This window comes from Hylobates moloch, unplaced genomic scaffold (genome assembly GCF_009828535.3).
Source record: "Hylobates moloch isolate HMO894 unplaced genomic scaffold, HMol_V3 SCAFFOLD_19, whole genome shotgun sequence".
In the NCBI taxonomy this organism is placed as follows: domain Eukaryota; kingdom Metazoa; phylum Chordata; class Mammalia; order Primates; family Hylobatidae; genus Hylobates; species Hylobates moloch.
In genome coordinates, this window is record NW_026652294.1 from 23,862,791 (window position 1) to 23,890,711 (window position 27,921).

Here is a 27,921-nt window from a genome sequence, read left to right on the forward strand (position 1 = left end):
TTCACCAATCACAAGGCCCGAAGTGACAGTTGGTCACTTTTATTCTATTGATTATTCTCCTGTGTTTATAATGTGTGCGGCGGGGTGGGGGTTTCTTTAAAATGCTTCTCCTGAGCCTAAAGAGCCTCCCCACCCAGCTCCCATCTGAGGGAAGGGGCAGAGCATACACGGCCCCCTGGCATCTCTGGAGAGGAGGAAGGATGGGATGGGCAGGACGGGCTGCCCCTAAAGGGCTCCCCAGGCTGGCACTGCTGGGCCTCTGCCCCACTCAGTCCCTGTTGACCCCCCCGAAAGAGGAACCAAAACCAGAAAAGAGCAAAGCATTCTCCGCCCCAGACCCTTGGGGCTGGGTCTCCCCCAGCCTTGCCGCTTTCCTACCAACAGCCTCCTCTCCTCTCTGGGAATCTCGTCCCTTCTTCCCCATCCCCTTAGCACCAGCCTCTGCCCTCGTGGGCACCTCTGTCCCAACTGCCCGGCTTCCCCCGCCACCCAGGGGTGCCCTGAGGTTCATCCTTCCTGCCTGTTGTCTAGAAGGCCTGGGGCGCCACCAGCCTCTGCCCTCTGCCTGGCTTCCTGCGCCACCTGGGGGTGCCCTGAGGTTCATCCTTCCTGCCTGTTGTCTAGAAGGCCTGGGGCACTCACTGAGCTCGCTCCGCTGGCCATGGCACCACGTGTCAGCCCTGCCTCGAGACAGGACACTGTCTTGGGGGTGTCCATAGCCTCCCATCGGGCCTGCTCCCACAGCTCCTCAACAGCCTGCCTAAGCCCGGTGGCAGCTCGGGCCTCCCTTTCCCGGGCCCCCAATCTTGCCTCCCCAGGAAGGGCGGCCCAGTGCCCCCTCCATCAGGAGCGGGTTGGGGAGGTGACCTGGCGGGCCCCTCACAAATACATCTTCATGGCCTCGTGCGTTGTGGGGCAGTAGCGGGCATGGAGCTGGGCCAGCAGCGCCCTGGACGTGGCCTCGAACTGCGTGCCCTGGCTCTTCTTGTTCCACACGTGGACAGCATAGGTGGCATTGAGCAGCCGCGGCAGCTCCTCCGGGTTGATGTCCTCAAAGTACTTCTTCCAGTCCTGCCAGGGGATGGGGTAGAAGGCCTCGGGGGGCAGGGTGGTGACGCCGCGGCAGGCGCGGCTCTCGGCCAGGCTGCGGATGGAACACCACTTCTTGAAGACCCGTGTGAGCAGCTGTGGGCCCTGGTGACCCCAGATCCAGCCGTTGTAGTGGTCCACGAAGTCCTGCATGCACAGCGCCATGAACTCGTGCCGGCGCTCGAAGGCCAGGAAGGCGCCGTTGAGGACGTAGCGGGACTGGGTGCCCAGCACGTTGGTCAGGTTCCTCAGGTTCTTGAGAACAATAAAGTCCGTGTCCAGGTAGATGCCGCCGAACTTCCACATGAGCGCGATCCTGGAGGCGTCGGAGAGCACGGGCAGCAGGTAGGGCTCCCAGCGCCCCTGCACGGCCACGTACCAGTCAGCCAGGGGTGTGTCCCGGAACAGCTCCTGCAGGTCCAGCGGGAGCATCTGGACATTCGGGAAGCAGCTCAGAAGTGAGATGCCCAGGTGCCGGGGCAGGGAGGCGTTGCCACCCGGAAGCCCTTTCATCAGGACCAGCACGTGGGATTCGGGGTGAGTTCTGGCGGCCGACTCCACCGAGCACATGAACAGGAAGTTAGGGTTGGTCCGGTCTGAAGTCTCCAGGAAGAAGATGTTGCCTGGAGCGGGGCCGTGGGAGGGTGGGGCGGGGGGTGCCAAGGCGGGGCAGGGGATATCTGCTGGCAGGTTATAGAGCTGCCCTTTCTCCTTGGGCTCTCCCACAACGTGCCAGTAGATCATGATGGAGACGAAAAACGTGAACTTGAAGCCGATGATGAACAGGGTGCAGACCCGCTGCCTTGGAGCGCCCCGGAGCAGCCGCAGCAGGAGGTCGGGGGGCTTGGACATGGTATCCCCAGATCAGACCAGGAGCTTCCAGCAGGAACCGACTGGTCTGCAAGAGATGAGCACCTGCCATCAGGGAGACCATTGGCATTCCCGATCCACAAGGAAAACGCTTCCTGTGAACATCAGCCAGAGCCAAGGCTGGCTTCCAAGCCCATGGGCTCCTGGGCCCACAGGGGCCAAGGCTTGAACCCCAGCCTGCTGGCTGCCCACCTACGAAATGGGAGCACAGTGGGCCGTGGACTGGGGTCTGAGCAGGGTCCCTTCCACTCTCTGTGACACACCTGTGAGCTCCCCCAAGGACCAGGCCAGTGCCACCCATGGTGTGTAACCATTACAGGCCCAGGCCAGAGTCTGGTCCACGTAAGGACTGTCAGAAGTGATGGCTTCGCCATGTGACACACAGGGCTCTGTTAGGATTGGCAGCCTGGGATTTGAGGCCCAGCTCATGCCCGCCTCAGCTCCATGAACCAGGCCTGGGGCTCGTCCAAGGACAGGCCACTGAGGGGCCCTGAGGATGTTCAGCATGAGGTCTGGGGCTCCAGCAGGCCCGGGCGCTGGCTTGCTAAGGGCTGGCCCGGCAGGTGCACTCACAGGGCGCTCGCTCCAGGCACATGACGCTGACTGGTACTACTGCCCTTAGACCTCTCTTTCCTGGTGATGCCACTTGGCCGGTGGCCAGGAACATGCCCAAGTGCCTCGCAGGTGGTTGGGGGAGCAGCAGGCTTGGACTCTGCTCCTGGGGGAAAGACTGTGAACACCAGGGAGGCAGGAGACCTCAACTCTGCCTGAACCGGCTGTGAGACCTGGGGCAAGTTACGGAGCTCTCTGAGCCTCAGTCCTCCCACCAACAGGACAGGACGCTGGAACCCACTAAAGGGTAACATTCATTCATTCATAATTCAATAAATACTGGCTCTCAATCCTGTCCATGCCAGGTGACTTTCTTAGCATCTCACACATAGGAACATGTGTGGCCCCTTATAACCACTCCCACCTTACAGATGAGGAAATTGAGGCACAGAACTGCAGTACCTTGTGCAGAGTCCCACAGTCAGCAGTGACAGTGCAGGGGTTAGGTCCCAGGCCACCTGGCCAGGGTCCCTGCTCTCACCACTGCACCGCCCTGCCTGGGAGAGGTGGCTAGCCGATGTACCTGGTGTGTTGGAGGAACTTGGTGTGTGCTGACCTGAACTGTATTGATGTTAACAGCCAGCGGGGGCCGGGCGCGGTGGCTCACGCCTGTAATCCCAGCACTTTGGGAGGCCAAGGCGGGTGGATCACGAGGTCAGGAGATCGAGACCATCCTAGCTAACACGGTGAAACCCCGTCTCTACTAAAAATACAAAAAATTAGCCGGGCGTGTTGGCGGGCGCCTGTAGTCCCAGCTACTCGGGAGGCTGAGGCAGGAGAATGACGTGAACCCGGGAGGCGGAGCTTGCAATGAGCAGAGATCGCGCCACTGCACTCCAGCCTGGAAGACAGTGAGACTCCGTCTCAAAAAAAAAAAAACAAAAAAAAAAACAGCCAGCGGGATCACCATCGACTCAGTGACTTCTACGCTCCGTGACAAAGTCACACCCCCTCTGGCCCTCAGCGAGCCCAGGGGGCAGTTGCATCGTTTCTACTTTAGGTGCCAGGAAACCCGAGCACAAAGTCAAGGGACTGGGTGCAACCTGGTTGCTAAGGGGAGCTGAGAGTCAGTCCCCTCCCAAGGACAGGCAAAAGGTGGGGTGGCAACCCACACAGGCTGAGGGTGGTACTGGGAGCCCGGGGCTTGGTAACTTAGGCTGGGCCCTTCCCAGGGTAGAGAGCAGGGAACCTCGATGATGTCACTGGCTGGTAACTGACCAGCCTGGGCAGCCCATTGCAGAGAGGTGGGGATCCTGGCAGCCCACAGGCCTCCGGGAGACACGCCCTGGCTCAGCAGCCGACCTTCTTTGTCAACACGAACACGGCCCTGCCACACACTTGCAGCGGCTGCAAATCCATCTGCAAAAGATGGCAAGAAGAGAGTGAAATAGGTCGCCGGCTCTCAGAGGCCTCGTCCCCCTGGCCCCACAGGCAGGTCAGGCCTGGGGCTGATGTGTTCACTGATTCATTCACTTGCTCCACCTCTCAGGGGACACTTGGAATAGGGGCAGGCCCTGCACTGGTACCCGGGAGAAGGGGAGAATCAGACACAGCCTTTCCCTGAAGGAGTTGTCAGTCTGGTGGGGGCATCATTTAGAAACAAAGAGGCCAGGTGTGGTGGCTCACCCCTGTAATTCTAGCACTTTGGGAGGCCGAGGCGGGTGGATCACTTGAGATCAGGAGTTCGAGACCAGCCTGGCCAACATGGTGAAACCTCGTCTCTACTAAAAATACAAAAATTAGCCAGGTGCGGTGGTATGCGCCTGTAATCCCAGCTACTCAGGAGACTGAGGCAGGAGAATCGCTTGAACCAGGGAGGTGGAGGTTGCAGTGAGCCAAGCTGTGCCACTGCACTCCAGCCTGGGTGACAGAGCCAGACTCTTATCTCAAAAAAAAAAAAAAAAAAAAAAAGCCAGGCGCGATGGCTCACGCCTGTAATCCCAGTACTTCGGGAGGCCAAGGTGGGCAAATCACTTTTGAGGTCGGGAATTCGAGCACAGCTTGACCAACATGGAGAAACCCTGTCTCTACTAAAAATACAAAATTAGCCGGGCATGCGCCACCATGCCCGGCTAAATTGTTGAATCCGGAGGCGAGTTGCACCGAGATCACACCATGATCCAGCCTGGACATCAAAGCAAAATCATTTCAAAAAGAAAAAACAGACAAAGATGGTGACTCCCTCGGGGAGGTGACACATGGTTAAGCACCAAGGATGAGAACGTCAGACGGAGGAGACAGTGGTGGCTCCAGACCTCTGCAAGCACCATGGGAACAAGCATCTAGTGTTCACCTGCATCTTCTCTCCCCGGCACCCAGCTAGGTTCCCAGCACGCAGCAGGCACATGGGAAAACGGCTCACTCTGACCCATTCACTCAACAGCCAGCAGGACGCTTTACAAGTACATCGGCCACGTCATTCTCAGCTCAGACCCTGAATGATGTGAGGCCCTGATCCACTGGGCCCCGTGTGTCCCCCATACCCCTGACCTCATGTGCTGCTTCTCTCCCCGCCACCTGTGCCCCAGCCACACCTGGCCGCCTGTTTCTCAGGCCTCACACGGTTGCTAGGGCCTTGGCACCTGCTGTTCTTCTGCTTGGAAGGTTCTTCTCTCAGATGCCCACTCAAAAGTCCCCTTCCCACCAGGTCCTCCCTGGACCCCCTGAAATTCCAACTCCCCCCATCACCTCAGAGCCCCCTCGTTTCCTCATCCTTGCATTTATTCTAACACACGGTACATCCTACTTATTTGCTTTAGTTGTCTGTCTAGAACATAACCCCATGAGGATAGGTATGTTTTGTGTTTTGTTCAGCTCTGGAATAGTAGAACAGTGTCCAGCTCTTAGCATGTGGTCAATAAATAGTCAGTGATTCCATGAGTTAACCAATGAGTGAATTAATGAATGATCAGTAAATGAATGAATGAGTGAACGAGTGAGTGACCAGTAAGAGTGAACCAATGAGTGTGTAGATCGCTGTGTGACCAAGTGGGCCAGTGCGAAAGGTGAGGGGCAGAGGCCGGGTGAGCTCCCTGGGATGCGGGCAGCAAGGACAGGGCTGTGGCATAAACCAAGACATGGTGCCCCCTGCGCCTGTCTTTCTTCTGCAGGGAGAGGGGCTATTTTGGTCCTGAGTACTTTTAACCCCATGTGAACCATGCAGACGGGTGGACAGTTGGAGGGCCACTAGCAGCAGCAGGAGCCTCTGCCCACTTGGGGGCCCCGAGTGCTGGCATGATCTGACTCCATGGTGTGGGCGGGGTCCGGGCCCACTTGGAGGGGCAGGATATGTCGCCGGACCACAGTTGGGGGTGCCAGACTCAGGCCACGCCATATTTGGTGTCAGAGCGAAGACCCAGGAATAGAAACTGTGTATGGGGCCAAGTTGGCTACAGCCCAATATCCGGGTGACCTCAGGCCCAAAGCATGCTCCTGGCCCCCGAGACGGGCCTCGCAGTTTCTGCCTATGTCCTGGGCCTTGTCAGCTGGGCCTGGCACACCCCTGCTGCCTGCCCCTGCCTCCAGGCTCACCACTTCCCGCCCTGTCACCAGGGAGCTATTCCCAGTTAGCCCGTTACTGTGGCCACTCCCCTGCTCTAAGCCCTTCCATGGCTCCCATCGCCAGGATCCCCAATGACTCATCTTAGGCAGGAAGTGAGGAGACAGGAGAGGTGCAGGGCATGGCCGGGCGCAGTGGCTCACGCCTGTAATCCTGGCACTTTGGGAGCCTGAGGCGGGCGGATCATGAAGTCAAGAGATTAAGACCATCCTGGCCAACATGGTGAAACCCCGTCTCTACTAAAAATACAAAAATTAGCTGGCGTGATGGTGCGCGCCTGTAGTCTCAGCTACTCGGGAGGCAGAGGTCGCAGTGAGCTGAGATCGCGCCACTGCACTCCAGCCTGGCAATAGAGCAACACTCCATCTCAAAAAAAAAAAAAAAAAAAAAATCGAGAGGTGCAGGGCAATGGAAACAGAGGGCCAAAGACTGGGTCAGACCCCCTACTGGCCAGGTTCTTGGCACCAGCTCTGCAGGCCCCAACTAGGGGCATCAGCATCAGGGGCCAGGCCCAAGGGCCTAGAAAAGGCCCTCCAAGCTGGTGCTTTTTATCCCTACACGAATTGCACCCCTACCTGTCCCTACAGTAAGGGCGCTACCCCTCCAGCCCGGTGTCCGGCCCAGCTCAGCCTAGCACTGGCCAACCATGACCCAACAAAACGGAATCCGCACTGAGCCCTCCATCCAGGCTGAGTGCTCCCAGAGCGCCAGGGTTGTGCCCTTGGAGATTCCGATGTCCTGACGGGAACACAGAGGCCCCAGAGGCAAAGGTGTCAGAGGCATGTGAGCCAGACCAACACCATCTTAAATAGGAGCTGAGTAAAATAAGGCTGACACCTACTGGGCTGCATTCCCAGACGGCTAAGGCGTTCTAAGTCACAGGGTGAGATAGGAGTTCAGCACAAAATACAGGTCATAAAGACCTTGCTGATAAAACAGGTTGCAGTACAGAAGCCGGCCAAAACCCACCAAAACCAAAATGGCCATGAGAGTGACCTCTGGTCGTCCTCTCTGCTACACTCCCACCAGCACTGTGAGTTTACAAATGCCACGGCAATGTCAGGAAGTTACCTTATGTGGTCTAAAAAGGGCAGACATGAATAATCCACCCCTTGTTTAGCATATCATCAAGAAATAACCATAAAAATGGGTAATCAGCAGCCCTAGGGGCTGCTCTATGGAGTAGCCATTCTTTTATTCCTTTACCTTTTTTTTTTTTTTTTATGACAGAGTCTTGCTCTGTCGCCCAGGCTGTAGTGTAATGGCCCGATCTCGGTTCACTAAAACCTCTTCCTACTGGCTTCAAGCAATTCTCCTGCCTCAGCCTCCTGAGTAGCTGGGATTACAGGCGTGCGCCACCATGCCCGGCTGATTTTTTGTATTTTTAGTAGAGATGGGGTTTCACCAAGCTCGCCAGGCTAGTCTTGAACTCCTGACCTCAAGTGATCCTCCAACCTCAGCCTCCCAAAGTGCTGGGATTACAGGCATGAGACACTGCGCCCGGCTCCTTTACAATCTTAATAAACTTGCTTTCACTTTGCACTGTGGACTCGCCCTGAATTCTTGCCCCTTGGTGTGAGTGACCACGACCCTCCTGTCACTCTCAGTCACGTCACTCGACATTTCCTTCAATGCCCTTGGTCATGGGCCTGACCCAGGGAGCTGACTGAGGACTTGGAGAGCCCCATGCAGGGCAAGGGGAGGGCTCTGGGTCCCTGTGAGGGCCAGGGACACAAGACTGCGCAGAGGGAGAGGTTGAGCTGTGAGGCTGTCATTGCCACAGAGGCCTCAGCCAGTCCCATAGGAGCTCTGCAGTTGGGGTGGCCTTCAGGGATGTTTGTTCCAAACCAGAGTGGGGGGTATAATGGTTAATTTCATGTGTCAACTTGAGCAGGCCACAGGGTGCCCCAATTAAACGTTACTCCTGGGTGTGTCTGGGGGTGTTTCCGGATGAGATTACCATTCGAATGGCGGACGCAGGAAGCAGATGGCCCCCAGTGTGGGTGGGCCCCCAACCCTCGAGGGCCTGAGTAGAAGGAAAGGCTGAGGACGGAGGAATTTGCCCCTGTTTTCCTGCCTCAGTGCTGAGCTGAGACGTCTTATTTCATCTTCTCATCGACTGGTTCTGTTTCTTTGGAGAGCCCCGACTAACCCAAGGGCCTACACCAACATGGGCCCGCAGTGGGTCACTGGGGATGGGCTGCTCCTGAGGTAGGGGGCAATCCACCCAGGAGACGGGGGCTCCAGGGCTCAATGGTGGGACCAGATGGAGCCACCACGCCCAGCACAGCCCTCGTCCCCTGGAAATGATTGTATGTGTTTTCTGTTGTCTCAGTCCTAAGGGGCAGTGGCTCCTTGCTCTCATTCTGTTCCTGGTGCTGATGCAGGTTCAGCCGACAGCAGGAGCTCAACAGATGCTGAGGAGATGAGGAATGGCCCTCCAGGAGAGCCTGAGGCTATTTCCACTCTTCTCATCTTCTTGGGGTCTCAACAAGAGGACCCAGGAAATGGAACTCCAGGAGCAAAGCCACGGTCGGGTGGTGGGAGACCAGCAGCTCATTCAAAGGTGGGATGTGGGGAGAAACAGGCCCAGCAGTAGCCAAGGGGGGAGCATCAGTGACCATGGCTGGATCCTGCTGTGGCTTCCAAGCCTCCAGATAAGGAGCTGGCCCCTGTGCATGGCCAGGCTGGGGTGTGGCCACCCCTGCTGACTTGTGATTGTGACCCCAGACCCCTGAGGTGTAAGATACTAGCGCCAGGGTCACACGGGGGCTCCCACCGCGTCACCGGCCATGTGACCACAGTCAGGCCATGCTCCTCCTCTGAGCCTCAGTCTCTCTGTCCACAAAATGGGATTAACTCCACTTTGGAGGGATGGAGGGAGGCAATGCATCCCCAGGGCCCAGCCCACAGAACAGGCCCTCAACAGATGTGGCCACGGCCATCGCGTCATAGGCCTTTCCTCCGGCAGGGGAACTGGTGGGTATCTGTGTGCAGAAGTCTCTGATGGGGCTAGAAGGGAAGGACCACTCAGGATAGTGTTTAAGGTCAGGAAGCAGGGACATGCAGCCAGGACGTAGCATGCTCTTTACCACGCTCCCAGTCCCACAGCTGTCACCAACTGGATGGTCAGAGCCTGCCATCCCTGTCCCATGGTCATACTTGCTTCTAGTGGAGCCAAATCGGGTCCCCTCCCCACCCACCTCCACCCTTGCCTATTCAGACAGGGACCAAGATGGGCTTCACCCCCAGGGTCTCCCAGCCTTTGCCTCACGGTTTCCTTCCTGAGCAGGACTTCATGTGGCCAGGCCTGGAGGACAACGGCCCACACCAGCATACCTGAGCTTCCTTCCTGGCCCTGCCATGTGCCCACAAGACAGGCCACCTCTCTGAACCTTGGTTCGTCTGTGGACGGGGTAACACCAGCACCCAGGCCACAGGCTGCTGTGGGGATTAAGTGTGGTCAGGGCTCAGCTGGGTCCCAGACTCAGACAGGAGCCTGAGGTGGACCCCTGGCCAGGGTGAGGTAGAAAGGAAACTTCTCCCACTACCTTCTCCAGAGTCCCCATGACCCTAAGGTCACACGTGGCTTTGAACATCACTAACATGGCAGCTCCACAGAGAATGCTCCCGCCGCAGCAGGAGAAAAAGGAGAAAAGTCACATGCGCTGCTGTTCTGCAGTGGAGGCAGAGGGGTCGTCTAGGTTTACCTATCCTGCACCCATTCATCCTCCTGAGAACACCTGCTGTCCTGTGGGGAGCCACCCCTGCCTGTTGCCGTAAGTACTGACTCAGGTCCGGCTAATGATAGTACCACATTCCCCTGGCTGCAGCGGTCAGGCTGAGGCACACAGAACCCAGTCTGGGCCAAGCAGAGATATGTGCTTCCCATGGGGTCACTAGGTGTGAGCCAGGAACTGTCAGGGCAGGGGGAATGAAGCCAGCCTTGAGGCAAGCAGAGCCAAGGGAAGGAGACAGAGACCCACGCGACACTGTCATGACACGTGGATCCCACCCTACATAGCCCACACAAGAGGAAAGGAGAGCCCAGAAGTCAATGACAGAACCTTCTGATGACCTCCTCAATCCATCAACAAATGTCTCATCCTCCTGATCATCGTCTTCTTCCTGCTTTTTCTCCCTACGGCTCCTTATCCCTCCCCTCTTTCTCTCACTCCTGCCACTCCAGGTTGGTCTCTCTCTCTCTCTTTCTCTCTCTCTCCTTTCTCCCTCCTCATCCCCCTCAGCAGACACCAGGATGCCCTTCTTTGTCCCTGACCCCACAACGTCATATCAGGGGCGGGGCTGCAATGGCAGGAGACAGAGAGGGTCAGGGCCAGGCTCACAGGACTGAAGGCACCTAGATGCGCAGCTGCTGTTGAGGACTTGTGTCCCCCACCGGAAAAAGGGGCTCCCCCGCCAGAGGAACACACTCTTTTTTTTTTTTTTTCAGAGATGGAGTCTTGCCCTGTCGCCCAGGCTGGAGTGCGGTGGTGCGATCTCGGCTCACTGCCAACTTCCACCGCCCGGGTTCAAGCGATTCTCTTGCCTCAGCCTCCCAAGTACTACAGGAGTGCGCCACCATGTCCGGCTAATTGTTTTGTATTTTTAGTAGAGATGGGGTTTCGCCATGTTGGCCAGGATGTTCTGGCCAGGATGTTCTGGAACTCCTGATCTCAGGTGATCCGCCCACCTCGGCCTCCCAAAGTGCTGGGATTACAGGCGTGAGCCGCTGTGTCCGACTGAAACACACTCTTTACCCCCAACCGGCATGGGAGCCCCCTTGCTGGGAAGAGGACACCTGGACTCACTGAAACTGGGTGGTTTTGGGGAGGGGACGTAGTGGGAGATAAAGGGTCAGGAGGCTTCATGCAGATAAGGTGGAACGCCCACCGGGTTCCTCCACTTGCTGAGGACGCACTGGTGGAGTCAGGCGGTCCTGGCCCAAACAATGGGGTCGGCAGGTTGTCTTAGCTCAGCCTGACCCCCAGTGAGGGATGCGGGGATTATTCCAGCCAATCCCAGTCCCTGCTCCCCTGTTTAACTTTCAGAAAAGTAAAGGGGCCACAGTGGCACTCGGGCTGGGGTACGTCACAGTGTGGTCTGCTGGCCACAGCACCCCTGCTCTCCACACTGCAGCCTCAGCTGGTGCATTGCTGCCCTGCTCTGTGTGTGTGTGTGTGTGTGTGTGTGTGTGTGTGCATGCTGCCCCTGTGTGTGTGTGTGTGTGTGTGAGAGAGAGAGCATGCTGCCCCACTGTGTGTATGTGTGTGTGTGTGTGTGTGTGTGTGTGTGTGTGTTGTCCCCACCAGGCTGTGAATGCCTTGGGGGCAGAGACTAGCCCAGCCTAGGGCTCAGCCACATGTATTAAATAAATAAGTAGTGGGCTTTTTTTTGTTGTTTGTTTGTTTTTGGTTTTTTTGAGACAGAGTCTCACTCTATTGCCGAGGCTGGAGTGCAGTGGCACAACCTCAGCTCACTGCAACCTCTGCCACCCGGGTTCAAGTGATTGTCCTGCCTCAGCCTCCCGAGTAGCTGGGATTACGGGCACCTGCCACCGCGCCTGGCTAATTTTTGTATTTTTAGTAGAAACGGGGTTTCACCATCTTGGCCAGGCTGGTCTTGAACTCCTGACCTCGTGATCCACAGGCCTCGGCCTCCCAAAGTGCTGGGATTACAGGTGTAAGCCACTGTGCCCAGCCTGCAATAAGGAGTGTTTTGAAAACTCTGAAAGTGCAGAGCTAGGAAGCTGTCCTTGACCCACTCACCAGTGATGTCGGGAAGATGACTTGCCGTGTGACCTTAGACAGGTCACTTTCCTTTTTGGGCCTCAGATTCCCTTCTGCACAGTGCAGGGGAGGGAGGGTGCAGGCTAACCAAATGCTCTAACCTTGAGGGGACGCGTGGGCACCTGCTGCTAACTGCATGTGATAAGTAACACCTTAGCACAGACCTGAGGCGCCAAGAACCCTAAGGGATCCGGGGCAGAAGGCCACGGAGCCAAGAAACAGCACCGAGTACAGAATTCAAATCCAGGCCCTGACTGACAGCTTCTGCACCTGCTAAGATTTGGCAATGTGACCGTGGACCCACCTCTGCCCCTCCCTGGGCCTTCACTGCTTTGTCCATCAAAGGAGGGGGTGGGCTCCTTGGTCTTGGAACTCAGACCCCCCTTGGTGTGAAAACTCCATGTCCAGAGCTTTCAAACCCTGCTTGGAGGACCCAGTGTCCTGTTCCTCATCCCTAGCCCCCACCATCTTTCAGGGCACAAATAAATATAATATTTCTACCCAAGAAGTAAGAATGACAGTTTTTAGGAGGAAGTAATTGGCGTAAGAAGGACTGTTTGTGGCTAGGTACAGTGGCTCATGCTTGTGATCCCAGCACTTTGGGAGGCCAAGGTGGGCAGATCATGAGGTCAGGAGTTCAAGACTAGCCTGTCCAATATGGTGAAACCCCATGTCTACTAAAAATACAAAAATTAAATTAACTGGGCATAGTGGCGCATGCCTGTAATCTCAGCTACTCGGGAGGCTGAGGCAGGAGAACCACTTGAACCCTGGAGGCGTGGAGGTTGTGATGAGCCGAGATTGCGCCATTGCACTCCAGCCTGGGCAACAAGAGCAAAAAAAAGCTTTGTCTCAAAAAAAGAAAAAAAAATTAGCCGGGTGTGGTGGTGCACACCTGTAGTCCTAGCTGCTCAGGAGGCTAAGGCAGGAGAATTGCTTAAACCTGGGAGGAGGAGATTGCAGTGAGCCGAGGTTGCACCACTGCACTCCAGCCTGGGCAACAAAGTGAGACTCTGGACTCAAAAAAAAAAAAAAAAAGAAGGGCTGTTTGTAAGAAGGGCAGAGGGCTCTTTTCAGAGCAGAGGTTACAAAATATTCTTCCTCCCAGGCCTTTAACGCCTCAGAAGCCAGGAATCAAGCAGGTGGTCTTGCTCTCTGAGTGGACGTTACAAACAGAAAACTCAGGGAGGTGGACTTCATTCCAGGAGGAATAACGCAGCAGCTTAGTTCTGAATTTTCCCTCTTCTACCAAATTATACAAAGCAACATGGGTAAAGACAAACGAGAGAAACTAAGAGGCAGGGAAAACCCGCAAACTCCCAACCACAGGTGAGTGTGGCCCAAAGCACCTGCGAGCGGCAGACATGGCAATGGGTGGGGGGGCAGGAGGGGTGGGGAGGGCTCAGGAGTGGAAGACCCCAGAAAAGGCCACTTCTAAAAGGGAGACGGCAGAAGGCAGGAGCTACGGCCAGAATGAACTGGGAGTACTCAGGGCTGGAGGCAGGTGACCTCTTGAGACAGGTTAAGTTCTGGAGATGAAAGAGGAGTGGATGCAGAGAAAGGCCATATTTTAAAAGCACAACCCATTACCGTGGCAACAGAGGAAGGAGCCTTTCACCAGAGAAACCCAGAGAACTCTCCTGGCTTCTTTCCCAATTTCCACCAAAACCTCCTGTTAATTGCCACTCCAGGAAAATTCAACTAATTCAAATATGGAAAAAAATTTAAAGGTATAAAACAAAATGGAAACAGGGGTGAGGAGCACAAATACTCGCTTATATATAAAGAAAATTCACTATGAAAATATTGCTACAAGGCTGGGTGCAATGGCTCATGCCTGTAATCTCAGCACTTTGGGAGGCCGAGGTGGGTGGATCACTTGAGGTCAGGAGTTCGAGAGACCAGCCTGGCCGATAGGGTGAAACCCTCTCTCTACTGAAAACACAAAAAATTAGCTGGGCATGGTGGCGCACGCCTGTAGTCCCAGCTACTTGGGAGGCTAAGGCAGGAGAATCATTTGAACCCAGGAGGTAGAGGTTGCGGTGAGCCGAGATCATACCACTGCACTCTAGCCTGGCGACAGAGATTCTGTCTCAAAAAAAAAAAAAAGAAAGAAAAAGAAAAAGAAAAAGAAAATACTGGCATAAGACAAATACAAATTCGAATCCAAAATTACAGCATGAATTTAAAAATAAAAACACTTTAAAAAGTAATTCCAGGCCAGGTGTGGTGGCTCACACCTGTAATCCCAGCACTTTGAGAGGCCAAGGCGGGCAGATCATTTGAGGTCTGGAGTTGGAGACCAGCCTGGCCAACAAGGTGAAACCCCATCTCCATTAAAAATACAAAAATTACAGCCTGACTAATATGGTGAAACCCTGTATCTACTGAAAATACAAAAATTAACCAGGCATGGTGATGTGTGCCTGTCATCCCAGCTACTCGGGAGGCTGAGGCACAAGAATCGCTTGAACCTGGGAAGTGGAGGTTGCAATGAGCCCAGATCGCACCACTGCACTCCAGCCTGGGTGACACAGACTACATCTCCAAAAAAAAAAAAAAAAGTTGGCCGGGCACAGTGGCTCACGCCTGTAATCTCAGCACTTTGGGAGGCCGAGGCGAGTGGATCACGAGGTCAGGAGATCGAGACCACGGCGAAACCCCGTCTCTACTAAAAATAAAAAAAATTAGCTGGGCGTGGTGGCGGGCGCCTGTAGTCCCAGCTACTCGGAGAGGCTGAGGCAGGAGAATAGGGTGAACCCAGGAGGCAGAGCTTGCAGTGAGCCGAGATTGCGCCACTGCACTCCAGCCTGGGTGAAAAAGTGAGACTCCGTCTCAAAAAAAACAAAAACAAAAACAAAAACAAAACAAAACAAAACAAAACAACAAGCAAAGATATAAAAGCAAATGCAAACAAAATGCTGGGGCAATAATCTTAATACAAAATGATGCAAAATCACAACAAACCTCACTAAATGAGCCAAAGAAGGGCAATTTATTATGCTAACCGTATAATTCATAATGCATCAAATAATACTGCAGCAATTTTGAGAATAGAAAAATTACAGATACTAGGATAAATATACCAAAACACTAATAAGAGATTTTAATTTACCACTTTTAGTCCAAGAAACGTTAAGTAGCATAAACAGAAATAAGAATTCAGAAGACCCAAATAAGATAATCAGTAAGGTACTATAATATTTCAAACTCTCTACCCTAGCGATACAGACCGTGCTTTCTTTTCAAGAGCTGAGCTGATGGAACAGTCATGAAATCTGACCATATTCAGTCCAAAGAAAATGTCAATAACAATCAAAAAATATTTTAAAAATTTAAGATTATGAAGCAATATGACTAGAAATTAATTTAAAAATCAGGAAATTTAAAAAAAATTGTATCTATGGGATTCCCAGCAAATAAAAATAATAAAAACACCAGACTGGGCGTGGTGGCTCACGCCTGTAATCCCATCACTTTGAGAGGCCGAGGCAGACGGATCAGTTAAGGACAGGAGTTTGAGATCAGCCTGGCCAACATGGTGAAACCCAGTCTCTACTAAAAATACAACAAATTAGCCAGGCATGGTGGCACAGGCATGTAGTCCCAGCTACCTCGGGAGGCTGAGGCACGAGAATTGCTTGAATGGGAGGCAGAGGTTGCAGTGAGCCGAAATTGCATCATCATTTTCTACCCTGAGCGACTGAGTGAGACTCTTTCTCAAAATATACCACCACCACCAACAACAACAAATATCAAAACACCAAGTATCCATATCTACAGGATACAGCTACAGCAATGATCAGAATATTTTTAGCCACCAGTGTATGTAACAATTAAAACAGAAAAGATAAAAATAAAGCACCAGTTTAAAAATGTTAGAAAAAGAACCACAAAATAAAACACAGAAACAATGGCTGGTCATGGTGGCTCCTGTCTGTAAATCTCAGAGCATTTTGGGAGGCTGGGGTGGGAGGATCGTTTGAAACCAGCCTGGGCACCACAGTGAGACTACAAAAAAAAAAAAAAAAAAAAAAAAGGCTGGGCGAGGTGGCTCACGCCTGTAATCCCAGCAGTTTGGGAGGCTGAGCCGGGCAGATCACCTGAGGTTGGGAGTTCGAGACCAGCCTGCCCAACATGGAGAAACCCCATCTCTACTAAAAATACAAAATTAGCCGGGTGTAGTGGCGCATACCTGTAATCCCAGCTACCTGGGAGGCTGAGGCAGGATAACCCAGGAGACAGAGGTTGCAGTGAGCCGAGATTGCGCCATTGCATTCTAGCCTGGGCAACAAAAGCAAAACTCCCTCTCAAAAAATAAAAAAATTTAGCCAGGTGTGGTAGTGTGTACCTGCAGTGCCAGCTACTCAGGAGGATCACCTGAGCCTGGGAAGTTAAGACTGCAGTGAGCCATGATGGTGCCACTGCACTCCAGTCTGTATGACACAGCAAGACCCTGTTTCAAGAAGAGAAGAGAGAGAAAGAGAGAGAAAGACGGAAGGAAGGAAGGAAGGAAGGAAGGAAGGAAGGAAGGAAGGAAGGAAGGAAGGAAGGAAGGAAGGAAGGAAGGAAGGAAGGAAGGAAGGAAATAAAGAAGAAATGAATTAGGGAAGAAATAAGCAGGAGAACTAATAAATAAGGTAAAAAGCTGGCTCGTTGGAAAAAAGCCAATAAAATATACAACCACCAACTAACCTAATCAAGAGGGTGGGGAGAAAGCTTCCCATACAAACTATGAAAGCCAAATGGGAAAATAACCAAATAAGCAGATAATTGTTTTAAAAAATAAGATAGTACTTAGCAAATAAAATTTAAAACCTCAATAAAATAATTTCTGGACAAAAATAATAAATCAAATGGATCCCAGAAGACATAGCTAATCTACACAGGACAACTTCCACATTAGAAACAGAATTATAAAAGGACTACCATTACAAAACAAAAGCACCAAGGCAAAACATTTTGGGAGGGAATCCTGGAAAACTCTGAAATAACAGATAATATTTAAACTGTTAAACAGCAACATATAGAAAGGAAAATTAAAAAAAAATTTTTTTTTTAAAGACAGGGTCTGCTGTCACCCAGGCTGGAATGCAGTGGCACGATCATGGCTCACTACAGCCTCTACTTTCCAGGCTCAAGTACATGATCCTCCCACCTCAGCCTCCTGAGTAGCTGGGACTACAGGCACATGCCACCATACCAGGTTCATTTTTAGTAGAGATAGGGTTTCACCATGTTACCTAGGCTGGTCTTTAATTCCTAGGCTCCCACCTGCCTTGGCCTCCCAAAATGCTGGAACTACAGGCATGAGCCACTGTGTCAGGCAAAAAAAAAAATTTAAGTAAAGCAAATACTTAAACCAAAACCTGACAACGGCTTCACAGAATATCCTTCTGACCAATTTCACTTACGAATATTATTGTAAAAATCCAAAATAAAATATAAGCAAATAGAATTCAGCAGCACATTAAAATTAAATGGAGGCCAAGTACGGTGGCTCATGCCTGTAATCCCAGCAGTTTGGGAGGCTGAGGCAGGTGGATCACTTGAGGCCAGGAGTTTGAGACCAGCCTGGCCAACATGGCAAAAACCCATCTCTACTAAAAATACAAAAATTACAAAAATTAGCCCAGTGTGGTGGGACACGACTGTAATCCCAGCTACTCAGGAGGCTGAGGCACGAGAATCGCTTGAGCTTACGAGGCACAGGTTGCAGTGAGCCAAGACTGCACCACTGGCCGGGCGCGGTGGCTCACGCCTGTAATCCCAGCACTTTAGGAGTCCGAGGCGGGCGGATCACAAGGTCAGGAGATCGAGACCATCCTGGCTAACACAACGAAACCCCGTCTCTACTAAAACATACAAAAAATTAGCCGGGTGAGGTGGCGGGCACCTGTAGTCCCAGCTACGTGGGAGGCTGAGGCAGGAGAATGGCGTGAACCCGGGAGGTGGAGCTTGCAGTGAGCCGAGATCGCACTACTGCACTCCAGCCTGGGCGACAGAGCAAGACTCCGTCTCAAAAAAAAAAAAAAGACTGCACCACTGCATTCCAGCCTGGGTGGCACAGTGAGACTCTGCCTCAAAAAATAAAAAAAAATTTAAAAATGGGGGTGATTCAGGAATGCAAGTGGGGTTTATTCAAAGAATGCAAGGATGGTTCAATATAATTAGGAAATCATGAATATAATTCATCATATATTAAATAGATCTAAGCAGAAAAATCATCATCCCCAGTGACACCAAAAAACATTTAACAAAATAGCCAACACTTAGTAAATTACGAATCAATGGACACTTCCTTAACAAAATTATATAGATTAACACAGAAGCCAGGAACCAGCTTCATACTCCAGAGAGTACAAATACACAGTTTCATACATGGGCACTAACACTAAGCTCAGGGAAGACACAGATGCTGCCACCACCATCACTACACTGGGTGTATTCATCAGAGGAATCTGAGAAGGGAAAGAAAACCCAGTAGAAATAGTTAAAACTATTGCTATTTTCATATGGTATTATTGTATACCTGGAAAAGTCAAGATAAATAATTGAAAAAATAAAACTAAAGCATACTGGAAGATGGTAGTATAAACACACACACTTAAATATAACTAACAAGTCACTAGAAGGTATGGTAAAAGAGAAGACCTCGCTTACAACAGCCAGGGTTAAACTTAACAAAAGATTTTTTTTTTTTTTTTTTTTTGAGACGGAGTCTCGCTGTCACCCAGGCTGGAGTGCAGTGGCACAATCTCGGCTCACTGCAAGCTCTGCCTCCCGGGTTCACGCCATTCTCCTGCCTTAGCCTCCTGAGTAGTTGGGACTACAGGCGCCCACCACCACGCCCGGCTAATTTTTGTATTTTTAGTAGAGATGGGGTTTCACCGTGTTAGCCAGGATGGTCTCGATCTCCTGACCTCATGATCCGCCCGCCTCGGCCTCCCAAAGTGCTGGGATTACAGGCGTGAGCCACCGCGCCTGGCCCAAACAAAAGATATTAAACATCTATGTGAGGCCGGGTGCAGTGGCCCACACCTGTAATCCCAGCACTTTAGGAGGTTGAGGCAGGCAGATTGCTTGAGCCCAGGAGTTCAAGACCAGCCTAGACGACATGGTGAAACCTCATCTCCACAAAAAAATACAAAAATTAGTGGAGCATGGTGGTATGCACCTGTGGTCCCAGATACTTGAGAGGCTGAGGTGGGAGGATAGTTTGAGCCCAGGAGGGGGAGGCTGCAGCGAGCCAAGGTGGTGCCATCTCACTCCAGCCTGGGCAAGAGAGCAAGATTCCAGCTCGAAATAAATAAATAAATAAATAAATAAATAAATACAAACAATGCAGGCTTGTGGCTCATGCCTATAATCCTAGCACTTTGAGAGGCCAAGGCTGGTGAATGGCTTGAGCTCAGGAGTTTGAGACCAGCCCGGGCAACATGGCGAAACCCTGTCTCTACTAAAAATACAAAAAAATTAGCCAGGTGTGGTGGTGCACACCTGTAACCCTAGCTACTCAGGAGGCTGAGGCAGGAGAATTGCTTGAACCTGAGAGATGGAGGTTGCAGTGAGCCAAGATCACACCACTGCACTGCACTCCAGTGTGGATGACACAGCAGGACTCTGTCTCAAAAAAAAAAAAAAGAAGTGACAACCCGGGACAACTTAAATGCAACTCACATCACATAAGTCGAATTTTTCTAACATATAAAGAGCTCCCAGAAATCAATAAGACCAACGCCCCAAAACAAAATGGGCCAAAGACAATTCACACACATACAAAATATGACCTCTAAACAAGTAAGCTAGAGCAAGGATCTTTTTATAAGTAAGAGAAATGCAAATGGACATACTCAGATAGCATCTCTCACCTATCAGATTAGCAAAAATCCAAAACACTTGACACATTCTTGTGGCAAGGCTGTGAGCAAACAGGCATGCTCATACACAGCCAGTGGACACGCAAACAGTGCTCAGCCCCAATTTAACAACATCTATCTCACTCTGGGGCTTTATCCTACAGATGAATGACATTTGCACAAGGTCACAGGTTTGCAGCTGCAAAAGATTAGAAACAACCCAAGGTCTTTCTTGAAGAGGCTGATTAAATAAACAATGACATAATGATAGCATGGAAATGGGCAGAGAGCAATGCTGCTTTTACTCATTGTCATCTCCCCTGGGGCCAGCACAGATCCTACCACATAGTAAGTGCTCAATACATATTTTCTGTATTTTGTTTTTTGGTTTTTTTTCCACCGCCGAGTCTCGCTCTGTTGCCCAGGCTGGAGTGCAGTGGCATGATCTTGGCTCACTACAACCTCCACTTCCTGGGTTGAAGAGATTCTCCTGCCTCAGCCTCCCGGGTAGCTGGGACTACAGATGTGCGCCACCACGCCTGGCTAATTTTTGTATTTTTAGTTTTACCATGTTGGCCGGGCTGGTCTTGAACTCCTGACCTCAAGTGATCCACCCACCTCGGCCTTCCAAAGGGCTACGACTACAGGCATGAGCCACCGTGACTGGTCTCAGTACATATTTTTTGAAAGGATGAGTAAATGATACCAGTCCTGCCCACAAAGCCAGGATCAAATGTGATAACTAATCCTGGGAAATGCCCTTTGCAAACTATAAACTCTACGCAGATGCAAATTACAGCTGCCTCATTATTTGAAGGTACAAATCAAGTCACATGCCTTTAGCTCTTCATGGTAAAGTACCCGACTACTTGCCAGTCCCAAGAGCGCCTTTCTTCCTTCCCTGAGGCCACCCTTCCCTCCCAGGGTCACTCTAGCTCTGCACAGGAGGCTGGATCTGGCTGGGTGGGGCTGGCTTCTCAGGGACAGAGTGAAATTCCCCGCAACCCCTCCATCGGCTTTTATCTCAGTTCAGAAAGCACTGAGTGACCTTGAATCTGGGCTTCTACACCTTCACTCTGGACACACGCACATGCACACGTGGGGATATCCTGTCGCGCCAGGCTGCCTGGATGTGGATACGTTTTCTGACTTGGTCACTTGCTATGCACAGAGATCCCAGGGATGCAAGTCACAGGGAAAGCTCTTCACAGAGAAATCGCGCCTGGCAAATGCAATGCCCATGGAAAGGGCATCTAGAAATCTCGGTCTGAGTTAGAAGAGTCCTGAGTTCGTTCGATTTGAAAGAAAGTTTCCATGTTGCTTCACTTTCACCTGTTTTACTGTCTTAAAGATTAAAAATAACCAGCAGCAAGGCCGAGTGTGGTGACTCACACCTGTAATCCCAGCACTTTGAGAGGCCGAGGTGGGTGGATCGCTTGAGGCCAGAAGTTCAAGACCAGGCTGGCCAACAGCGTGAAACCCCATGTCTACTAAAAATACAAAAATTAGCTGGGCGTGGTGGCGGACGCCTGTAATCTCAGCTACTTGGGAGGCTGAGGCAGGAGAATTGCTTGGACCCGGGAGGTGGAGGTTGCAGTGAGCCAAGACCCTGCCATTGCACTCTAGCCTGGGCAACAAGAGTGAAACTCCATCAAAAAAAAAAAAAAAGAAAGAAAGACAGACAGACATCAGGTGCTGGCTGGGCGAGGTGGCTCACACCTGTAATCCCAGCACTTTGGGAGGCTGAGGCAGGAGAATCTTGAGGCCAAGAGTTGCATGGGCAACATAGGGAGACCACATCACTACCAAAAAGAAAAATAAAACAATTAGCCAGGCGTGGTAGTCCCAGCTACTCAGGAAGCTGAGGTAGGAGGACTGCGTGAGCCCAGAAGGCTGAGGCTGCAGTGAGCTATGCTCATACCACCACACTCCAGCCTGGGCAACAGAGCAAGACTCTGTCTCAAAAAAAAAAAAAAAAAAAAAAAAAATGGCAGGCATGGTGGCTCCCTCCTGTAACTCCAGAATTTTGGAAGGCCAAGGCGGGAGCATCACTTGAGCCCAGGAGTCTGAGACCAGCCTGGGCAACATAGTGAAACCCCGTTTCTTCAAAAAATACAAAAATTAGCATGTGCCTGTAGTCTGAGCTACTCGGGAGGCTGAGGTGGGAGGATGGTTTGCGCCCAGCAGACTGAACCAGGGTTTCATAACTGCACACCAGCTTGGGCAACAGAGCAAGGTCCTGTCTCAAAAAAAAAAAAAAAAAAAAGATCAACCTAGCCAACATGGTGAAATGCCGTCTCTACTAAAAACACAAAAATTAGCCAGGCATGGTGGCTGGCACCTGTAATCCTAGTCACTCGGGAGGCTGAGACAGGAGAATCGCTTACACCATGGTAATCATCACTTACTTCTTTGAGCATGTCCTTAATTACTTCTATAGGATTGGTTCCTAGAAGTGAGCCCTCTGGGTCAAAGGAAATGTAATTTAGGGCTGGTCAAAGTGGCTCATGCCTCTAATCCCAGCACTTTGGGAGGTGGAGGTGTGAGGATCACTTGAGCCCAGGAGCTCCAGACCAGCCTGGGCAACATAACAAGACTCCTTCTCTGCAAAAAATCAAATAAAAAAATTAGCTGGGATTACAGGCATGCACCACCACACCCAGCTAATTTTGTATTTTTAGTAGAGATAAGGGTTTCTCCATGTTGGTCAGGCTGGTCTCAAACTCCCGACCTCAGGTGATACGCCCGCCTCGGCCTCCCAAAGTGCTGGGTTTGCAGGCGTGAGCCACTGCGCCCGGCCTCAGAAATATAATTTAAAGCTTCAGATATGGAACCCTAACCTGCTCTCTCCCACTCCTACTGCAGGCTCAGGGCACACTTGCCTCACCACAGGCTCTCCCAGGGCATAGGAGGGCGAGTGGGGTGCATGACCATCCTCTCCACCACTGGGGTGAGTGGCAAATGTGATCTCACCGTTGTTTCTGTTTGCACTGCTGACGGGGTGAGAAGGCTTCTCCAGTGTTGAGTTAACGTTTATTAAAAGCTCACTGTCAGGCCTGGAGCTGTGTGGTTTCATAATAACAATGGCGTGTGTTTTCTGAGCACTGACCATGTGCAGCCGTTGGTCAAAGTGGTTTTCTGCTTTGACTTGTTTAATCCCTCACCATCCTGTGTGGCAGGTCCTCTTATGATTAACTACAGTGTAAGCGCGGAGGAAACCAAGACCTGCTGGGCAGAGGCAGAGCGGGGTTCGAACACCCTTTGCTGGGGGAAAGGGGTCTACCTGTGGCCCAGCCTCATTTGCCTGGGGCTGCACCAGGGCTAGCGGCTCAATCTCACTGCGGCCAAGAGGAGGCGCTTGACTCCGAGACTCAGTCTCCTTGTCTGTAAAGTGGGAATAACAGCATGGTGGCTGAGAGGGTCTGGTAAGGTCAGGTAACAGTGTCTGGCTTAGTGGAGAGAGGCCTACCCCCAACTGAAGGGGAAGGAGCAAATGATGGTCACAGATGATTGGGGCTCTCTGGGTCCTGTACCTATATCTGGGACAATGACTTTCAAACAGCAAAGATGAAGACAGACACTCTTCCTGTTTCGCTCTCATGTGCTGGTCCACCTGGCTCCCCGTCTGCCAGCTCAGACTGCACAGCGTGACCGCAGAAGGCTGTGGTGCTCCTGCTGGAGTAGGCTTGTGGTGGGTGAGAGTGCGGGCACAGGGGAAGGTGTGTGGGCACAGGGGAGGGTATGCGGACACCGGTCTGGAAGGTTAGGGGGCTCCCCTAGTCCTGTGGCCAACGGCACAGCTGGAAGCTCCTGCACCCCCAAGATCTGTCCAGAGGGAAGACAAAGGCAGCAGATGGGAGAGGAAAAGGCACTTATTCAAAGAGCTGCCACTTCCTGACAGCTACAAGAAAAGGAGCCTTGGAGAGAAGAGCAATTCCCCAGGGCATGTGGTTGGTATGTGGAGAGCCTGCTTTGAACCTGGCCCTGCATGGACTCACCCTGAACTAGGCTCTCTCCTCCCTGCGTAGTCATCAATGGGAGTGTTCACACCTGCTCCCTCCCAGGGAGGAAGCACCGAGGACTTCCAACTCCCTCCGGGGAAGATCAAAGCCAATTCATCAAGTGTCCCCCCAGCCCCTCCCTCTTGCCGCCTGTCCTCACCAGCCCAGGAGGATCCTTGGGAGCAGCACTGCATCCTCCCACCTCCTCAGTCCTCGGAGACCTCAGCCTATCAACCTGTCCCTCCTTCTCCTGGGACTGAGGGAGCCGAGTGCTCTCTTCTAGCTTTCCCATCAGCTCATAAATGCAGCCAAGTCTCCCTCATCAGAAAGTACACACACAGATAAAGTAAAATAAAAAAACTTGCTGCTCCTCTCTATCTCTCTCTCTCACAGACATACACCCACACACACACCCACGCACACACAAACACGCCCACAAATAAGAGCCAAATGATAAACTGGGGAAAGATCCTTGCCACACAGAGACCAGACAAGGGGTAAAACCTTACTGATGAGCTCAAACCAATCAATAAGCAACACACAACCTGGCTGCTCATACTCTGACCCAGGAATTTCATTTCTAGGAAATACGAAGAAATATCTAGCTGGGTCTAGATACAGCCATTCTAGAAGTTCATACACACTGATTACCAGGTTAATTCCTTCCCAGGAAAGATCTGGCCATGTATAAATGTATGCAGAAATTCAATGTAACATTTTTTTTTTTTTTGAGATGGAGTCTCGCTCTGTCACCCAGGCTGGAGTGCAGTGGCGCGATCTCGGCTCACTGCAAGCTCCGCCTCCCGGGTTCTCGCCATTCTCCTGCCTCAGCCTCTCCGAGTAGCTGGGACTACAGGCACCCGCCACCACGCCCGGCTAATTTTTTTTTTATATATTTTTAGTAGAGACGGGGTTTCATCGTGGTCTCGATCTCCTGACCTCGTGATCCGCCTGCCTCGGTCTCCCAAAGTGCTGGGATTACAAGCGTGAGCCACCGCGCCCGGACTAATTCAATGTAACATTATCAAAAAGAGCCAAATATATTTTTAAAAAGTCAAAAGAGATCCAATAACTCAACATGTCGTAGCAAAATGCAAGCATTGAAAAATATAAAAAAAGTTTGTGATGAGGAATGCTCATGAAATTATACTAATGGAAAAATATTTTATATAGACAAGATATGCAAATATGGAAAAACGTGTTATTTTATTATTTTTATTTCATTTATTTTTTTTTTTGGAGACGGAGTCTCGCTCTGTTGCTCAGGCTAAAGTGCAGTGGTGCCATCTCGGCTCACTGCAACCTCCACCTCCCAGGTTCAAGCGATTCTCCTGCCTCAGCCTCCTGAGTAGTTGGGATTACAGGCACATGTCACCATGCCCGGTTAATTTATCGTATTTTTAGTGGAGATGGGGTTTCACCATGTTGGCCAGGCTGGTCTCAAACTCCTGACTTCAAGTGATCCACCTGCCTCAGCCTCCCAAAGTGCTGGGATTACAGGCGTGAGCCACCGTGCCCGGCTGGAAAAACGTGTTTTTAAAGGTCTGGCAAAAAAAAAGGCAAACGTTAATAATAGTTATCTACAAGTATGCAAACAGGAATGGTTTTTCCTACTTCTTTTGGTTAATTCATTCAAACAATATTCAGGAAGCACCTGCTAGGTGCCAGGCCTGGCACTAGGCTCTGGGATCTGGGATCTGGACAAGGGTCCTTCCCTCCAGGAGCTTCCAATCTGGAGGGAAGGATGCGGTGAGCCAACGAAAATGCAGGGTGATCAACAGGAGTTCGTGAGGCTGGGCGTGGCGGCTCACGCCTGTAATCCCAGCACTTTGGGAGGCCGAGGTGGGCGGATCACCTGAGGTCAGGAGTTCGAGGCCAGCCTCAACATGGAGAAACCCCATCTCTACTAAAAATACAAAATTAGCTGGGCGTGGTGGTGCATGCCTGTAATCCCAGCTACTCGGGAGGCTGAGGTAGGAGAATTGCTTGAATCTGGGAGGCAGAGGTTGTGGTGAGCCGAGATCGTGCCATTGCACTCCAGCCTGGGCAACAAGAGCGAAACTCTATTTCAAAAAGAACAAAAAAAAAACAACCGGAGTTCGTGAGCACACCTAGGAGGTCCCCAAAGAAGGAGGCAGCTCGGGAGAGTGAGAGGAGGTGCACTTCAGAACTCAGATGGCCAGCTTAGTGGTGGAGCAGTCCACCTGCCACCACTTTCTGGGATCTGCATCCCCAGCTGAGCTGCATCCTTGGAGGTCTGAACCCAGTGGCCCCATGGCCAGGTGGGCTTGGGAGTTGCTAGCTGGGGCTGATGTGGTAGTTCACAAACTCCTGGTGTTCCACAAAAACCACCTAGAGATTCTGCCAATCCTGCCCCACACTGGGGTCCCAGGGCCCATCACAGGAACTGGAAATTAATGGACCCATTAACCTAGCAGCTAGAGGGCTTCAATTAGTACAAGGAAACAAAACACATTTTGTAGATGGCTGTCCATTTCGGAGTTTATCCTCTAATACTGAGCTGTCCTAGCAGACAAGAAACGACAGGCACCCAAGGCATTAGAAAAATGTTTGAGAGAAAAACTAATGACAACATTGGGTGTAGTGGTGTGTGCCTGCAGTCTCAGCCACTAGGAAAGCTGGGGTGGGAGGATCGCTTGAGCCTAGCAGTTTGAGGCTGCAGTGAGCTGCCACTCCAGCCTGGGTGACAGAGGGAGACCCTAAAAAACAAACAGAAAACTAATGATAGAGAGGATTCCATCTCTCCTCTTGCTTTCTTTTCCTTTATATTTTGTTTTCCTTTGTATTCCTTTGATTTGGGGACCCTCTTTTTGGGGGTTTCAGCTATGGAAACAGTGTAGCAGGGTTTCGGGTTCTGCAGAAGGTTTGAGGCTGGTGAGGGCTGTGGGAAATATTGAGGGAGGCCTGGCTCCATCTGCACTCTGCTATGGGACCCTGGGCAGGGTGGCTCCCCCATTCTTTGGGAGGAGGTGACAAAGGGGAAGTCTTTGGGCAGCTGGTGGCGGGAAGGGGAAGGCCAGACCTGGCCTGAGACACACCAGGTGCTCGGGGTTATTTGCTGAGTGCAGGGTAAGTGACCCCAAGGGGCCTTCGCGGAACAGTCAATCACTCGACGTTGGCGGAGGGGAGGAAGCCGCAGAGAGGGTGCCGTGAGGGAAAGGTGGGTGCAGGGGAGATGGCGCTTTAACCCACTCAGGGCCAGAAGCTCAGCCACTATCCAGGTGGGAACTTGTCTCTCCGGATGACAGGTGATGAAACTGAGGGAAGGGGACTCGCCCTGGCAGTGAAACGGGATGGGCGCTGGGACCAGGTGCCCCAGCAGAGCCTCTCCCAAGCCCAGTTCCGCTCCAGCTCAGCCCTCAACCTTCCCCAGCTGGAGAGGAGGGAGGGGCGCCTGCGGATCCGAGGCGAGCGCGGAGGCTGGGAGACTCCAATTGGCTCGCCCCGTGCCCAGCTCGTACCCAGGCCGTTTCCTGCACGGGGAGGGCCCTTCCCGCTTTTGGGCAGGTCCAAATCCTCACCCTCCCTAAGGCCGGCGCCGACGCTTCCAGCTCGGCAGAGCCCCCTCCTGCGGGCCGCTCTCCATCCCGTCCCCAGTCACATCTGCTCCGGGGCGAGCACCGCCCGACGCCCAGGCCTCCCCCGGACGGAGGGGCGCGACTCGCCCACGGTGGCCGGGCAGACCCTGCCTCGAACCTGGCTTCTCCCCGACGCCCCCTCTCCAGCCCCGGGACCCAACCGGGTGGGGGCTGCCCTCGAGGGCTCCGGAGCCAGGCGCGTCCTGCCCGCGAGGGCCGGGGCTCCGGGTCCAGCCGCCGCGCTCCACTTCGGGGCGCAGTTGGGGTGGAGGCGGTGGCCGGGACCGCCGCGCGGGGTTCGTGCGCGCACAAATGTCGCCTCCAGAACAGGTGGACCGGGCAAGGGCGGCGGCCCAGCCCCTCCGCCCCTGCCCCTGCCTTCCCGAGGCGCCTCCTCCCCACTGGGAGCCGCAGGATCCGCCTGGAGCCCCCGTCCCCCGCACCCTCGGCGCGGCCCCTCGTACCTCTGGCTCCCGCGGCGGCGGGCGGCGGACAGCGGGGCTCTGGCGGGCGGGCGGCGCGGCGGCCGGAGGGCAGTGCCCG

At 52.5% G+C, this 27,921-nt stretch overlaps 1 protein-coding gene across 3 annotated transcripts; it reads right to left on the reverse strand.

Annotated features, from left to right (window-relative positions):
- Window positions 1-27,921, reverse strand: A4GALT (alpha 1,4-galactosyltransferase (P blood group)). 3 transcript variants are annotated; one of them, XM_032140146.2, is made up of 3 exons: window positions 27,843-27,921; window positions 3,790-3,930; window positions 1-1,987 (listed from the first exon to the last, which is right to left on the reverse strand). In XM_032140146.2, exon 3 carries the CDS (start codon window positions 1,939-1,941, stop codon window positions 880-882), a length of 1,062 nt encoding a protein of 353 aa, XP_031996037.1. In that variant the 5' UTR covers window positions 1,942-1,987; window positions 3,790-3,930; window positions 27,843-27,921; the 3' UTR covers window positions 1-879. The 3 variants fall into 3 exon arrangements, with proteins under 3 accessions (XP_031996037.1, XP_058287409.1, XP_031996038.1); XM_058431426.1 differs by lacking the exon at window positions 3,790-3,930 and having other exon boundaries at window positions 27,843-27,898; XM_032140147.2 differs by lacking the exons at window positions 3,790-3,930; window positions 27,843-27,921 and adding an exon at window positions 2,974-3,150.